At 38.7% G+C, this 16,039-nt stretch overlaps 1 protein-coding gene across 3 annotated transcripts in view; it reads right to left on the bottom strand.

Moving 5' to 3' along the window:
* Positions 1–6,900: 6,900 nt before the first annotated feature.
* The window catches only part of USH1C (USH1 protein network component harmonin), a 45,223-nt gene continuing 36,084 nt past the window's right edge, over positions 6,901–16,039 (bottom strand). For all 3 annotated transcript variants that reach the window (XM_040559476.1, XM_040559477.1, XM_040559478.1), the window contains 6 exons: positions 12,858–12,899; positions 12,495–12,548; positions 12,249–12,348; positions 10,809–10,918; positions 10,058–10,113; positions 6,901–8,307 (listed from right to left, as the gene is read on the bottom strand). In XM_040559476.1, the coding sequence (XP_040415410.1) occupies positions 8,295–8,307; positions 10,058–10,113; positions 10,809–10,918; positions 12,249–12,348; positions 12,495–12,548; positions 12,858–12,899 (375 nt within the window). In that variant the 3' untranslated portion in view covers positions 6,901–8,294. The remainder of the gene's footprint in view (positions 8,308–10,057; positions 10,114–10,808; positions 10,919–12,248; positions 12,349–12,494; positions 12,549–12,857; positions 12,900–16,039) is intronic.

Raw genomic sequence — 16,039 nt, 5'->3', positions numbered from 1 at the left:
GCCAAGAGGGCCAATGGGATCCTGGCGTGCATTAAAAGGAGCGTGGTCAGCAGGTCAAGGGAGATAATCCTCCCCCTCTACTCTGCCCTGGTCAGGCCTCACCTGGAGTACTGTGTCCAGTTCTGGGCTCCCCGGTACAGAAAAGACAGGGATCTCCTGGAAAGAGTCCAGCGGAGGGCAACAAAGATGATACAGGGCCTGGAGCGTCTCCCCTATGAGGAAAGGCTGAGAGACCTGGGTCTGTTCAGCCTTGAGAGAAGAAGACTAAGGGGGGATCTTATCAATGTTTATAAGTACCTGAAGTGTGGAAGACAGAGGGATTTGGCCAACCTCTTTTCAGTGGTTTGTGGGGACAGGACAAGGGGCAATGGCCACAAAAATGGAGCACAGGAAGTTCCGCACCAACATGCGAAAGAACTTCTTCATGGTGAGGGTGACGGAGCACTGGAACAGGCTGCCCAGGGAGGTTGCGGAGTCTCCTTCTCTGGACGCCTGGACGCCTACCTTCTCCCATCTGGACGCCTACCTGGGCAACCTGCTCTAGGGAACCTTCTTTGGCAGGGGGGTCGGATCCGATCATCTCTCAAGGTCCCTTCCAACCCCTACAATTCTGTGATTCTGTGACTCCTATGAAGAAAGGTAGAGGGAACTGGGCTTGTTTAGCTTGGAGAAGAGAAGGCTCCAGGGAGACCTCATTGCGGCCTTCCAGTACTTGAAGGGAGTGTATAAACAGGAGGGGGAATGCCTGTTTACATGTGCTGATAGTGACAGGACAAGGGGGAATGGTTTTAAAGTAAGACAGGGGAGATTTAGATTAGAAATTAGGAGGAAGTTTTTCACTCAGATGGTGGTGAGGCACTGTAACAGGTTGCCCAGAGAGGTTGCGCATGCCCCATCCCTGGAGGCATTCAAGGCCAGGCTGGATGCGGCTCTGGGCAGCCTGCTCTAGTGGTTGGTAACCCTGCCCAGAGCAGGGGGGTTGAAACTAGATGATCTTTAAGGTCCTTTTCAACCCAGGCCATTCTATGATTCTAATACAGTGCCAGGTACCTCTCAGCCTAGTCCATGGCTCCTCAGTAGGCACCTGGTCAGCTGCATGCAGGCACAAATGCTTTGCCTTCCTACTTGATATCACTTACAAGCATGTCATAACCATCTATACAGGGCACAATTCCCAGACTCTAATCTTCCTTCCTGTTTGAAATCATTCCTAATTCTTTCTTGTGGTTGTAAGTAGCCTGTCTCGGAATGCTTTCGCCAGGCTATATTTGTCTTTTGTGATAAGAAGGCAATGTAAGAGTGGAAACTTTCTGCATGTCTTCCTTTTAGCAGTCCAAATGTGAAGGGGGATGTTGTGCACTGAAACTCAGCCATAGAAGATTTTAATATACAATCATCTACAGTCTGATTTTCATCTACAGAGAAGCAGCAATAAAGTGAGCAAAAGAAGAACAACCACGTCCAGCTGGAGAGCACCAATAAGCAATTATTTTCTCATATGTGCCCAGGACGCATCCTCAGCACAAGCTCAGTGTAATTGACCAGAACAAGGAACAGATTTCTACATATTCCCAATCCACAAACTGTCCATGGCTTCTTTAACAGTTGCAAACCTGCCTAGCCTATGATATAGGATATCACCACATCTTAAAAGAGCACTGGCCATTTCCTCATCTACTTGCATTTCTGGGACATGAAGGCTAAAGATACTGTCAGTTGAAGAATGGCTCATGCTAGAATTAGATTAAAACTCTGCCCTCACCAACTGCTTGGCAACACAGCTCACTGCACTGATCACTGCCCCATGATTAAGAGAATACATCAATAATGAGTAAGGAATAGTTGAGATTCAATCCTTGATTATAATTTGCTTTCTAGCAAAATGGTGACATGCCTCATATAAGTCACTTGCATTGTCCTAGAGTAAGGAAGGGGAAGTGTTTTGTTCCTTTGTGTCATTTATAGAGCTGGGTGCTTTTCTCCATTTAGATACTATGCTGTTTCAAACATGTCTGTTCATTTACAAATGGGTTTAGATACACCATTAGAAAAGGCATCACTTGCTAATTAATATGATTGAGAAGCTATGGCATTCTTAAATCATTCCACTAACACAACAGAAAACATTTCTCTGCATCTGTTTTTGTCTGGCTAGAGGTATGAAATGTGAATGTTCACATAGTTTTAAAAAAAAAAATACAGCTTGACTGCAACAGTGCAACGTAGAATAAAATTACGAGTAAGCCAGGCAACTTAATACATTCAAACGGCTTTGGCCTGTGAACTATCCAACCACAAAATATGCTCACACACTCCATTTTAATCTCTTTTATGAGTATTAAACCAAAATTGTTGCAATCATGTTATCTCTTTGAAGAGGAAAAACAACCTTACAAGATCACATTGTACCCACCTGTTAATACTGAAATCACTGTTGAGATTTATGTTGGATAGACTTGTTTCTGAGGATACTCTCTCAGTCTCGACTTTATTTTTATCTTTGTCATTCACAGCTAGTGTCAGACCACAGCATGCCACATGCACTGACTTATTTATAAGAATGTTTATTTCTTGGAAAATGGAAAATTTGCACATACCCAGATGCATGAGCTATGTTATGGGGAAGCTGCCTTCCCCTGTGTGAAGAAAAAGAAACCCGGAGTCAGGAGCACAATGAACACACCTCAATCACCTCAGTTTCTTCTATTCTCTTAACCAACTACCATACCTATATGAAGGGTTTGCTGTCTATTATAAGTGACTGCTTTGAACTGGAATAATCTCATCCAGCTTGAAGAGCTCTTCAGTTCTTCATTCCTGCTGTGTGTGTCACTCCTGTGCTCTAAGACCCAGCTGTCTGACTTTCACTAAGGAACAGTATGCAATTCCTTCTGTCTTACCTGGTTGATAACTTCACATTTAGGGATCTGCTTAACCACAGTTCTTTCTGAATAATGAAAATGGAAAATGCAGCTCTCCTCCTCTCTCTTTCTCTTTTCCCCCTGGCTGTTGGAATTGCTACTGATCCAACAGTGTTCTTGGTTCTCTCTCCTCTGAAAATTTTAATTTTTATGCTGGGAAATAAGGGTTACAAAAAAAAAAAAAAAAAAAAACAAACACTGTTACTTGAAAAACTTAGTTTCAAAGGATAACTTTCAAAAGCTATTTCATCCTATCAAGCAAATAGTTACCACAAGAATTTGATCAAAGCTTAATTTTGGTGCCTTAGTAACAGTGGGTACATTTTCCCTCTGTTCTTATTTATGCTCTCTCTGCTGAGTGGCAGTAACACTCAAAAGCCTCGAGCTGTTTGCCAGCATCAACATTGAATCTCGGTACCCCTCTTGCTACAGCATCTACAACAGCTTAGGGGAAAGAGAAAGGGAAGAGAACAAAGTCAGATAAAAGTAACTTGAAGCTTTTGAGAGGGTTAGTGAGAAGGTCTACATGAAGAATAACTCTTAGCATCTTTCTTCTCACTTCCCTATTGTTTAGGAAAGTCCTTGACCTCAGAGAAGTTGCCTGATTTCCATCTGTACTCAGCATATGCTGGGATGGTCTCGGTTTCTTTCTCCCAAACTTTCTTTTAAGCACCATATAAACAAAACTGCTATAGCTGTTTAAAAGTAATGAGTTCTACTGATGTCTGGAAGAGAAAAGGTGAGAAAAGAGAAGAGGAGGTCAAGCTAGAAGAATAGGCAGCAGGAGTTGGGAGAAGGAACAGCTTTTGAAGATTTTTTGAGAAAATGAAAAGGGACTGAAATTCAATATGAATACTAAAACCTCAGCATTAACAATAAAAACTTTCCATAATAAGCATCTCCAGGGATAAGGCATCCTTTAGAGTTTGACTTCAGGCCCCAATCCAGCAAAGTACTTAAGCCTGTGAGTAGCATTATTGAACTCAACCTATATCAATGGGATTGGCTCATGCTTAAGTTTAAGCATGTACTTAAGTGCTTTGCTGGATCAGAGCCATGCTTGTTTGAGGCTATGGTTACCTTATACATGGGAATTATCTATCAAGCACAATTACCTTTCAAATGGGTAAGGGATATCCAGTGCTAATCATGCAGCAGGTTTTGTGATACCGGGTGAAGCAGCTATCTGAAGTTCAAACAACATTTTTTCCATGTAGATACTCTGAGTTGAACACTAGCTGCTTGTACTAATAGAAATTAATTCCTTTAAACTTAATTCCAGTGGTTGTTACACCAAGTTTAGTGCCTTTGTTAGACATCATCATCATCCAGTATAACAGCCCAGAGAACATTATTGTTTTCAACTTTTTTTTTTTAAACTATGATCTTCTGAAAGCTGAACATGCTTCCAGTTTCAGATGGTTCCTTTCTAGAGAACAGAAATCTTATCAATTGCTTTACATGTGTCTGTCTCCCCTTCATCTTACGTGCTTTCAGGAAAGATCAAAAATAACCCTAGTTACCTTATTTTAAATACACATGGGGCCCCTGGGTTCCACCAAAGAGCTGTATCCTCCAATAATGCAGGAATCAGAGATGTAGTAATAGAGGAAGAAGTATTCCACAGCAGAGGCCCATACATAGGAAAAAATAAAAAAATAATAAAAAAAAATCCCCTGAGAACAAGAACAATAGTGAAAGAAAGTGGCAGAAAAACAGTGGAGGACAAATTTCAGTATCACAATCAAACTCTCATTCACACTGATACAGTTATCAGGGGGTGGAAGGTGTCTAAGAGTTTCACAGCAACTACCCTGACTGCTTTATCAATTCCAAGGCAACACAGAGTTAAAGCATACAAAAAGCATGTATCAGGTATTGTGTACTAAGTTCTTTTCAACCAGGTATACCTACTTTGACATGAAACTATGGTTCTCAGTTCTGTTTTTACTGTACGAGTGTTTTTATCAGCTTATTTGTATTCAGAGGTTAAATCTCATACTTGTGAAGTGCTGAGATTATTTACATGTGTACTACTCAGACTGATTAAAATATCCTGCTGGTGTGTGCACGTATGTATACACACCCTTTCATATATACAAATTTATAAATGCATACAGCCTTTAGAAAAACCATAACCTCTTTGAAATGTACTTCTGCTTAGATGCCATGGTTATGTGATAAATAATGGCTAAATTGTAAGTTCTTAAATTGATGGAGTGCCGGTAATAAATAGATCAAAGATTTCCCAATACTAGTGTCCATGAATACTAAACAATGGTATTTCCTATTCTGTAATGAGTGCCATGGTTCTGATCCATAAAGCTTGAATTTTTTTGCCTGCCTACAGGCACGCACAGGCTCACAAAGCAGATGTGAAGTCACAAGTCTCTAGTGTAATTCATGCTCCAGTTCAGCAACTGTCAGGGTATGCTGGAGACAAGTCCGTGACTAACGCAGCCAAGAAATTCCTGAGAGAATAAGAATGATTGTTAACTGTTCTGAGAAACTCTTCCTCTGGGTTATTATCCCATAGAGAGAGAGACAGTGGGTCTTAGCCATCTTAACCAAACAAACAGCTCTGAGAAACTAAACATATTCCCTCTGAGATTACAGAAAATAAAAAAAATAATAATAAAAAACCCCAGCATTTTATGTTAAAAGCAGTTAGAAGCACACACGATACTGTCAGTGAAGCACTTGGACTTCTTCCTGCTTTATGCATCAGATCAGAGTTTCCATACTCCCAAAGGAAACCAAGCATCAGCTGAATAAAAGAGAAAGTCCCATTTACCCTACAATTATCTTTTCATAGCTGGTTTGATTGAACAGGAGTGAGGCATGGGCACATGCAGCAACTATTACAGCCACCAGAAAACAATGCAGTGGCAACTCAAATGGGCAGCTGTTTTAATGTTTTATGTCTGGGACACTCTCCTCGTAAAAGCCGAAGGAACTAAAAGGGAAGTTGCCTCAAATCTGTGTAGCGTTGTCCAACTCTTTGAGCTAGCTGACAAATGAAAGATGTGATTTAGTCCCAGGGCACTAAAAGGCAGAAATAAAGCAAATAACTACCTGACTAATGGCGTAAGATCATTTTGAGATTTCAGAAGTGTCAGCCTTCTTTTTCTAACACCACCTCCTTCCATAGCCATCTTGACATAGGGTAAACACGCAACGTAACAGTTTCTTACATATATGTGAAGTAATTTCCTCAGCTGCCTCTCATGCATTTTAAGCTGTATCCAAGCAAATAAAGCTAAGAAGCAAGGCTACAACTCAACTGTTGGTACTCCCACAGATTTCTCAGCTCAATCTTCTGTGCTCCTTTTCTCTCTGGAAAAAAAACCTGTCATGAAAAGTATTTCTCATCTCTACCATCTAAGTTTTCCATGTTGTTTCTTATGTGCAAAGACAGTGATTAGCACTATCGAACACTGGTGGCAGGCTGCAGTTCGTTGTTGGTGCGTTACTGTGGCTTTGTTTGCTGGTACGTAGCATCGGAGCATCCCTTAAGAGAACATTTGATAGCATCACTCTTCTGAATTGTCATACAGTGCAGATGGTCGCAGAATGTAGGCAAGTGGGTGCCAGAGCAGGAGGAGGAGTACATCCTGCTTCTATTTCTCCTCTAGTACTAATCTTGCTGCATTTGGATTAAGCTTTTGGTTAGGATGTCTACAGCTCTGGGTGGATGCACCCGAAGATCTAACAAGGGAAATACAATGGAGCAGCTGCACTCGGCAGCATTACAACCACCAAGTGACCAGATTTGCATATAAAAACCCAGTAAAAGGTTACTGCAGCTCACACTACTGACAATTCCCTCCTCTGCAAAGCAAATTTGCTTTCGAATTCCCCACAGTTGGCATTTTGTTGCAAATGGGTCTGTTATGAAAAGATCAACTGAAATCTATATACTTCAGCTGATTAACTATTATTACAGTGTACAAACCTGCAAACAAAGAGGACGACTTCCATTTGCCATATATGATTTTATTTCTAGATTAGTTGGGAGAGTTACAGTGTTAGAATGTTGAAAACTTGAACATGTGTACCCTGCCAGACAACATCATTGGCATACTGGAACAAAACTGTGAATAAAACAAAGGAAGTCAACATAATACATAATTGTTTATCTCCATACAAATACAGACTTCTCAGGAATGTAATTGTTATTCTCCTGTGTTACAGGAAGGAAGGCTTCCAAATGTTGAAATGGCAAGACTTCAGCAGGAATTTGATATGCTAAAGAACTTTAGATTTTAGCTCTCATTAGTCCAGATAAGAAAAATCTAAACACACTATGAAAAATGGTATACAAACTGGCAGATCCGAGGAAGGAAGGAGAACTGTTACATTTCCAAGGAGACACCTTGACAATATAAAGAAAAGACTACATCTACAACTGTAATCAGACTTACTTAAAGTCAGGTTAATATAGATGTTATGGTCTGGAGGAAGTTACTTAAACAGAAAACAGTAACAAACAGTGAAATGTTACTCTTACTGACTGCAAATTTATTTGTGTGTAGACTCACTGAGGACGAAGTACTTAAGTACAGACTGTGAATCGGACCGAAATTTTCCACCCTTGACTATATCAGGGATTAATTTTTACCACCAACACAATACTTGGTATCATAACTGACAACACATAATGATGTTATCTGGACTACTTGCTAGCTATTTACTTTGCTGGTAGAGAAGACTCTTTATACCATAGAAGCATCACCAAAATTACTCCATATAATGCTCACACTCCTGGTATAACTGGTATAGAAGCCCTTCTACAGGCAGGATTTTCATAATCAAAACAACTCACAACTGGGCAACAGAAACAGACATTAAGAGAGCTACAAGGATATCAGTGAGAACAGAAATTACTCATATATGTCCCCACTTCCCCATGGAAAATCACTATGTACAGAGTAAAAATATAAGCTTTCTCACACCCAAACTGGCCTGTGAATGTGTAATCACAAATGTTGCATGTGGGAACAGACATCTGTGTTCCATCTTCATTTGTCATTTTGGTATTTATTTTTGGGAAAACTGGAAGATAATTTCCAAAATTTGTCTTCCCAAAATAAAGAAAAATTGATTTTGAGTTCTCACAGATACAGTTATGCTTACTGTCTGTCCTTCTCAGTGCGCTTACGACAATTTCTTTGTGTATGTTTACAAAATGATTTGAAATTACTCAAATTACCTAAAGAACATGAAGTCTCTAGTTCAATTTCCAGATCTGACTGTTCACATTTCTTTCAAATAAAAATGCATTTTATGTGGCTGTTGATATCCTATTAATTTTCAGAGCAGCAGGTGTCTGCAGGGGAAAGACTTCATTTCTTAAGTGTAACCTTCCGTACTTTAAAAAAATGTCCTAAAAAAAGCAAAACAGATGCTGTTAGCTGTAGTGCAGTTTTTTTGTCTTTCTGGCAAGCACAATTTTATTTAACTAGATCTCAGTTGGACAATCTTGATTTGTACTGTTAGTAACAACTGAGAAGACCACAAATACCACATGCAAATAAGATATCTTACCCTGGTTTTCTAGAGATCTATGACTACTTACAGCTATTAAAGTACAGAGAAAACATACATAGTAAATTGAGTTTGTAAAGCAAGGATAATTTTAGGACAAACCCCGAATTTAGTGACAAATCAGTGTAGGTAAGCTTCAGTGAAAACCAAAGAGTTGTGAACACTTGTTCAGAAGCACACTGTTGTATGATACAAAAGGAAACTTGTTCTTTGGACAAGCCTTAACGATGAAGTAATTATTTATTTATGAATTCACAAAGCCACAGCAGTGGTCCACAGATAAGAAAAAAATACTAGATTAATCCTAATTGCTTAGGCAGGGCCTATTCATTTTATAGTCTTGCATATGATAAACCAATCCTGTAGAGGACCTCCAAGGGATATTACAAATACTCTTTTTTTAATTTATTTTTTTAATAGGACAGGCATGGCAAAAGCCCAAAGAACACTCCAGCATGCCAGGAACAAAAGCAGAGTGTGGCATGCAATTCATCGGCAGGCACATGCTGGAAAAACAATACAGCCTCAAAATGGACAATCATGTTAACCCAGGGCTGGCTATTCACCATGAGGGGACACTGCAGTGCCTACAGCTGCAGGAGATACCCTTGTCTGTACACGGGTGCACTGCCTTCAAAAACCTTTTTGTGTGTGTTCGGACTGACTGTTGATGAGGGGTTAGTAGGGCTAAATATACAAGATATAATAACAAAAAATAATAACAGTTATTTTCTGACTCGTTAGCTTAAACAATTTTACAGCAGTCTTCTGTCCGTATTAGACAGTAAAACTGTACTGGGTTACAGCAACTCATAATAGGTATTCTACACAGAACAAGATTCGGGGTTAACTAGAAAACTTTTCCTCTACCATTTTACTTCATAGTAAGGATTTCTTGAAATCTTTTCTTTCAATCAAACTAGACAACATTGGTCTTGCTTTTGAAGTTTTATTCAAAGTAAGGCAAGTTGTATCAACTTGATACCTATATCAGACTATGTCCTGGTGTCTTGTTTCATACCTACGCAGATTATCTTTAAAAATAAAGACTCCGTGAATGTCGCCAATTGCCAAGCCAGACAAGTCACTTAGCCCTTTTGAAAATTTTACACTTACGTTGATTTAGTCAAGCATAGTAACTGCAATCTAATTTAAAATCCCACCCCCCCCCCAAAAAAAAAAAAAAAGGAAATGAACAAAAACCCAACAATCAAACAACAACAAAAATAAAAAAAAATCCCATCACAGAATTAAATGTTTGGGTTTGATGAAGAATGCTTATGGGCATTTGTGTCTTCCTGTTATGATTCATAGCATCATAATATCATCCAGACTCAGGATAACCAATTTCTCAAAAAAAATAAAAATAATAATAATTTGAGATTCACCATTTTAAGAACTCTGGGAACCACTGCTGTAATGCATGATAGCTACTTATGATTAACTAATTAACAACCATGTGATGAAGAAGGTTATGTAGTCCATAGGAAATAAATACTTAAGGCATTATCTGCCCAATAAAAAGCAAACTGTATAAACTGCTGTTACTAGCCTTTTGATCACCAGACAAAGAAAGCTTATGCACTTACATTTCATCATCATATTCCTTTGGAGGTGACACTGCAATGACTAAGTCAATCCAATCCTGCAACAAAAAAGCACAAGCACATGTGTGCTGCTAAATGTTCCTCTTAGAGGTGGTTAATGGACTACTATGGAATATCAGATAGATAACCAGAAAAGCAATCTGTTCCTGGAAAACCACAAGAAACAGGTCTCTATAAAATATTTGTATAGGAACACAGTTTCAAGATTAAGCTGTTTGATTTCTATCCTGAAATTAAAGAAAAATCCACTGATCTTGCAATAAGCTTTAAAAAAACAACCATTCTAAGTAGCATACTGTATTTGGTCATCATAGTAATTAATACAGTTCTTGCCGAGAAGACACTCACTCTAGCTGAAGTGCAGCGTCATTTGTACATTAAGAAATCAAAGATTAGATAAGCTATTATCAAAGTTCCTATCAGCTTCCAAGTCAGTTTCATTATTAGAGATTCTACAGATAAATGTACTATACACACTCAGACTGCAATGTGTTTAAATACAAATCTTGACATGTGGCTAAATGCCATAAACTTTCAGAGTAAATTACGGGCATGATTTTCAGAGTTGCTGTATACCATCATTTTCTGCAGATTTCAACTCACTTGGGTGGCGTGGCACACCCATACTTCTGATGTTTCCAACCTTGTTTCTATTCATGCGACAATGTCATGAAAGACAAGAGTACATCACGAAAGTTATAGGTAGAATGAAAAAGTATTCCCGTGTACTTACCCCACCCATGTTCCAAGCCTTTGCTAGAGTTGCTTGTGCTTCTGCCAGCGTGCTGTCAATTAATATCTTGCCATTTACAGCCAGTATTTCATCTCCTTTCACTATGCCTCCTGGTGACAGACCAACACAGTATACGTACATGTAACCAAAATAAGTTCTGTGACAGACTTCTCTGATGCAGTACTGAGTATAATGAAAAGCATCTTAACTAGATGTGAAGGCTTACACTGAAATTTGACATAGACAAGAAGGTTTCCTACAGGCAAAGGCAAAAGGAATTTTTAGGTAGGCATGGACGAGTCACTCTAATCTTCTCTTATTGATTATGAGCTGTAAGAACATTCAGTAAGATTTTCTGGAGTAGCAGTTTGCCAGTCCGTATAATCCACCTATATTCCCCATAAACTGTGGTTAATTGTAGTCTGTTACCGCTATGAAAACGGCAGCGTTACTTAAATACCTGAATGTCTAAGTGGCACTTGTCAAGGGTTTGCAGGACTGTCATTCCTTTTCAAAAGCATGTGTAACATTTAGCAAATCAAAACCAGTTCTGAGAACTAATCTGGAATGAAGGAGAATCAGGTAACTGGAACTGGATTTGGGGAGGGGACAACACATATGATAAGGGGACAGCCCACAACAGTCACAAGTCAAAGAGAAACCGAGCATTGGAATAAGAAATTGAGGCTAAGATGTTTTCACAGCAAGAATGACTTCAACTTAGCTGTGGTTGGGACAAGGTCAAAGAAAACAACCTAAGGAGATACTGTCCTGTCCATCTACCTAGTCATCACCAGGGTTCTCAAGGTAAGGATGAGACTGGCTCCCAGGAGAAAAGCCTGGATGTGCTGGCATATTCTCGTGGCTTCTAGAGCTAAACTGTAAGCCAGAATGCTCTGGCTTTTAGTTAGATTTTGTGAGTAAAGCCAGATGTTTTACAAAACAAATTACTATTGAAAGTAGCATTAAGAACAAAGCTAAGCAATAGCTTATGTTCTAGTAACTGCTTTGCACATGGAAGTCCTCCAAATGTAATTGTTTTGGAAATGAGAAATAATGGAGACCAGATTTAGGTTTCCTGAATTAACAAAACCAGCATTTTTTGATATCTGACTGAAAAAGGGGGAGTCCTCAATAAGAGAACAGCTCTACATTTTTGGGTCACATTACTGAAACTTTGGCTATGATGAAAGTACAGCAGGGTTGAGTATTTCTTCTTAGACATTGTCAATAATTACATAAATTTTTATAAATTTAAGCAGCACTCTTCAAACCATGAGCCTCTCTTTGAGGTGCTCTTAGAGCTGAGACAGAACTTGGCTGCCTGGGGCAGTCTAACTGTGCTTCCCAGTACCAGCAACAACTGCAAAGCCAGCCAAGAACTCAGCCACTGGAAGATGCCATTTTGCAGCAGCATTCCAGTTCCCCATTGTTACTCACCATGCTTGTCTGCAGCACCACCCTCATAGATGGCAGAGACTACTATCTTTCCAATGGGAGAATCAATTCCTCCCTCAACTGCAAGGTCTAATGATCCTTCCTATTAAACAAGAATTTCAGTTCAGAAAAGGCTGTTAATTCTTTCCATCAACAGGAACTTAATCTTTCATTCTTCCCAGTAGATGTATCCATACATGAGATGATTACATCAACCCTCTAAATATAAATAGATAATATAGTACTTACCTTTTTAATGCGTAATAGCCGTACATCTTTTCCCATAATCTGCTCAGGGGTAAACTGTGAAAAGAAAATGGTTATTCATTTCCATCTTGGAAACATAAAACAATTAACTTCATCTATGTAGATTGCAGGTGAAAAGGGACCTTTCCCTCCTCCAAAATAGTGTTAGAGGAAGAGCTGAACACTAGCTCATCCTTTCATGTAAGGAAGCTCCCTTTCAACAGGGCTAGAAGAAACAAATGGTCAAGTCCCAGCAAAACAAGAAACAAGAATGTTACCCCCTCCCAGCCCTCAAAATCAAGAACATGTTTCTTTTTCCTAGTGTATTTTATATTAAACTGAGACATATCTTAATTCTCTCCTTACCATTGAATGTGGATCAAAGTCTTCCAAATATTTCTGGAAGCCCTGAGAATAAAACAATACTCAGTTGTAGAAACATTAGGCTCATGTACATGCTTAACATAAAAGCTCAATTTTAGTTATTAGTGAGAAAACATAAATCTGTAAGCTAGGAAAGAAGACTATAAAGGGAGAAAAACACAGAAAGGTAGCAGAGAGTCCATCCTGACAGTCAGAAGACATTTTAAGTCCTTACAATACATTAGCAGTTTGAACTGGCCATACTATGGAGCAATTTTGAGGAATGGTTTACTACTCTACCAGTTCAGCAGTTCCTCTCCACACCTGACAGAAAGGGACAAATCTACCACAGACAGGTATGTTCTGCCATGGTCTTCTGAGCAACCTTTCTTGGGACTACCACCATGTGTTGGGTACTATTAAAACAGGCAGAAGTGACAGACTCTGATTGGCACGTCACCAACACTGCTCCATGGTGTCTAGGTTGTAGGACCAGACTCTTTAGAAACCCTTCTCGCCTTCTGTCTGTGGAGTTTCAGGAGGTTGACTCCATACCACAAGCAAAGGACAAAAAATGATATTGTTTTCATGTGGTTCTGTTGGGAGCTGAGAGTCCACATCTTATTTAGCATTTAAATAAGGTTTGCCTGCACTGCATTTGTTAACTGCTAACTTTGAGTTACTAAATAAATGGGAATTTCATCACAGACTTCAGTAAGGGTAGAATTTCATCTTGGGGGAAAAAACAATCATTCATGAATTTGGGAAGTATATCAATGATATGAGCACTGTCACTACAACTGCAAGAGAAACATTTTACAATAAAGAATACCCTAAACAACTAATAGTTTGAATACATGAATTTGTATTGATCTCTGGAATGATGGCTGAAGTAGACATAAATGGTCTCAGAGCAAACAACTTAGAGAAAAAAAACTCTAATCTCAGCCAAGTCACTAATTCATTATGTAATCTAAAGCAAGTCATTGAACTCTTTGTCCCAGGCCACCCTCATGAAAAACAGATGTTGCCCTTGAAGAAAATTTTCCTGGGAAAACTGTTTTTTAAACAAGAAAAAAACAAAAAACCCACAACAAAAAAACCTGCAAAGAAATGATATGATATGAATCCAGTAAGCATACAAATACAGCCATAATAGAATGAACACGTCTTCTGAATGGCAGCAAATCTTCCCAGAAAGGAGCATCAGAAATTCACAAAATAGAGCATGCACCAAGCAGCAGCTAATGAACCAAGCAACATGGAATGGAAAGCATGGGGCTGATCCGACTTTCCACTGCTCAGCACATCTCAGGGAAACAGTACAGAACACTCCTGATTTACAATAACGTTCGTAGGACTGCACATTAGTAGAATATGGAACATATTTGACTGCAGTGAAACAACTATCTGTCCGGACTTCTAGATGGAAGCTGAAGCTAATACTTTGGGGTGGGAAACAAAACAAAAAGAAAATAAAACACCTAAGCCAATGGCACAGCTTACTGAAGTTTCTGGCATCAACAGTCAATAACAAACGTGACCTGACCAAAATAAACCAAAAAGAAGAATTAAAACATACTAATATTCAGTTTCAATTGAATAGTCTCCAAGTTTGATTTGCTATCTGAGTCAAATCTAGTTTTCCTTTCTGACACAAGCCTCCAGCTTATGCAGCCTGAGTTACTTGAATCCTCAATGGTGGATCTGTTCATAGAAATCCACCTTCTCAAATGGAGCCCTGCACACTTGAAGGATCCTATTGAAGTAAGACAGCATATATCTGTTTGTCTGGGGGAGTTTTCTGTGGACTAATGGAAGTTTTAAATATTTGACATTTTGCCAGCATTCTTGTATTAATTTGACTACACCTACAAAACAGGCCTAATTCATGATTTTCAGTAGGATACATTATGGTTAACCTTGAAGTTGTCAAAAATCATCTTATATTTTCCTTCTTATGTATAACTATTTCACTTGTCTAGAAAAGATGCCTACAAAATGATTTTATTATTTGACCAATGTTAAATATCAAGAAAAACTCAAACTAAACAGCAAGAGAAGAAAAAATTCATTATTAATCTTCATGTTTTACCACTGTGAGCTCACAATTGTGCCCCAGCATTTTCACGTAACATGACAACGCATCTAGGTTAGCTTGCTTTCACACAGGAACTGGCACATTTAACAGCAACAGAGAAATCAGGCACACTGTTCACTTCAAGGGACAATCTCTTAAACCACAGAACAGTCAACCAAAGAGGAAGAGATGAAAGCACACCACTACGCCTGTTCAAACTTGCATAGAGGAAAGCTATAAAAGTAGCAATATGGTAGAAAAATCCTACACAACATGAGGAAAGGCTACGTGCATAGGTACTTTCCACCATCAGTTCCTCTGATTTCCTACCAATTACTATGTTATGATAATAGCTTTATTTGTTAAGCTAAAACTATTTTATTACAGAAAACATTGCAACTGGAAGTTAACAGACAAAAAAAACTAGGAATATTGAAAAAATTGCCCAGTCTCAGATCGGTTATAATATACTACGATCTTAAATATTGCACTAACCACCTAAGTAGCTTCAAGATGGTTCAAGATGGTTCAATCTGGAGGACTTACTATCCTCTCATTAGTCATCCGCCTAGGCTAGCAGGCGCCACATGCACACACTGAAAGTTTACCAAGACTAGCAGTTTTCATGCACTAGGGCTGTTTTATATCCTCTGTTTTAGAAACTCAGCAACAGGATTAGGAAGAAAACCTACACTCTGTGAAAACACAAGTACCACACAAAACACGGAAAATATTATTTTACTTGTTTTTTGTTAGATCTAAATGACGAATTGTAAACCACCATCCTTTTAAACATCTCTTGTGGCTGCAAAAGAAAGAAAATTGCCAAACCAAATATTATGTTCCTGTTGTAAATAAATAACATCTAATCATAAATAATCTCACTGCTTTTCTTTTCTTGTTTCAGGACTAAATCACACTTGAATTTTTTAGTACTTGTTCCCTACACCATTTCAAAATGAGAGCACACACATAGTGAAAAGATAACAAATACAAAGAGGAAAGAATTCTAAAGGAACTACCTAAGTAATTCTCATTTCCATACCACAAGATTTCTTAAAAATAATTTTCATGACTTATTTTATCCCTAATTTCTAGAGAATTG

Source organism: Cygnus olor, chromosome 5 (assembly GCF_009769625.2).
Source record: "Cygnus olor isolate bCygOlo1 chromosome 5, bCygOlo1.pri.v2, whole genome shotgun sequence".
NCBI classification, from domain to species: domain Eukaryota; kingdom Metazoa; phylum Chordata; class Aves; order Anseriformes; family Anatidae; genus Cygnus; species Cygnus olor.
Note: the sequence above shows the minus strand (reverse complement) of the source record. Positions and strands in the feature narration are given on the sequence as shown.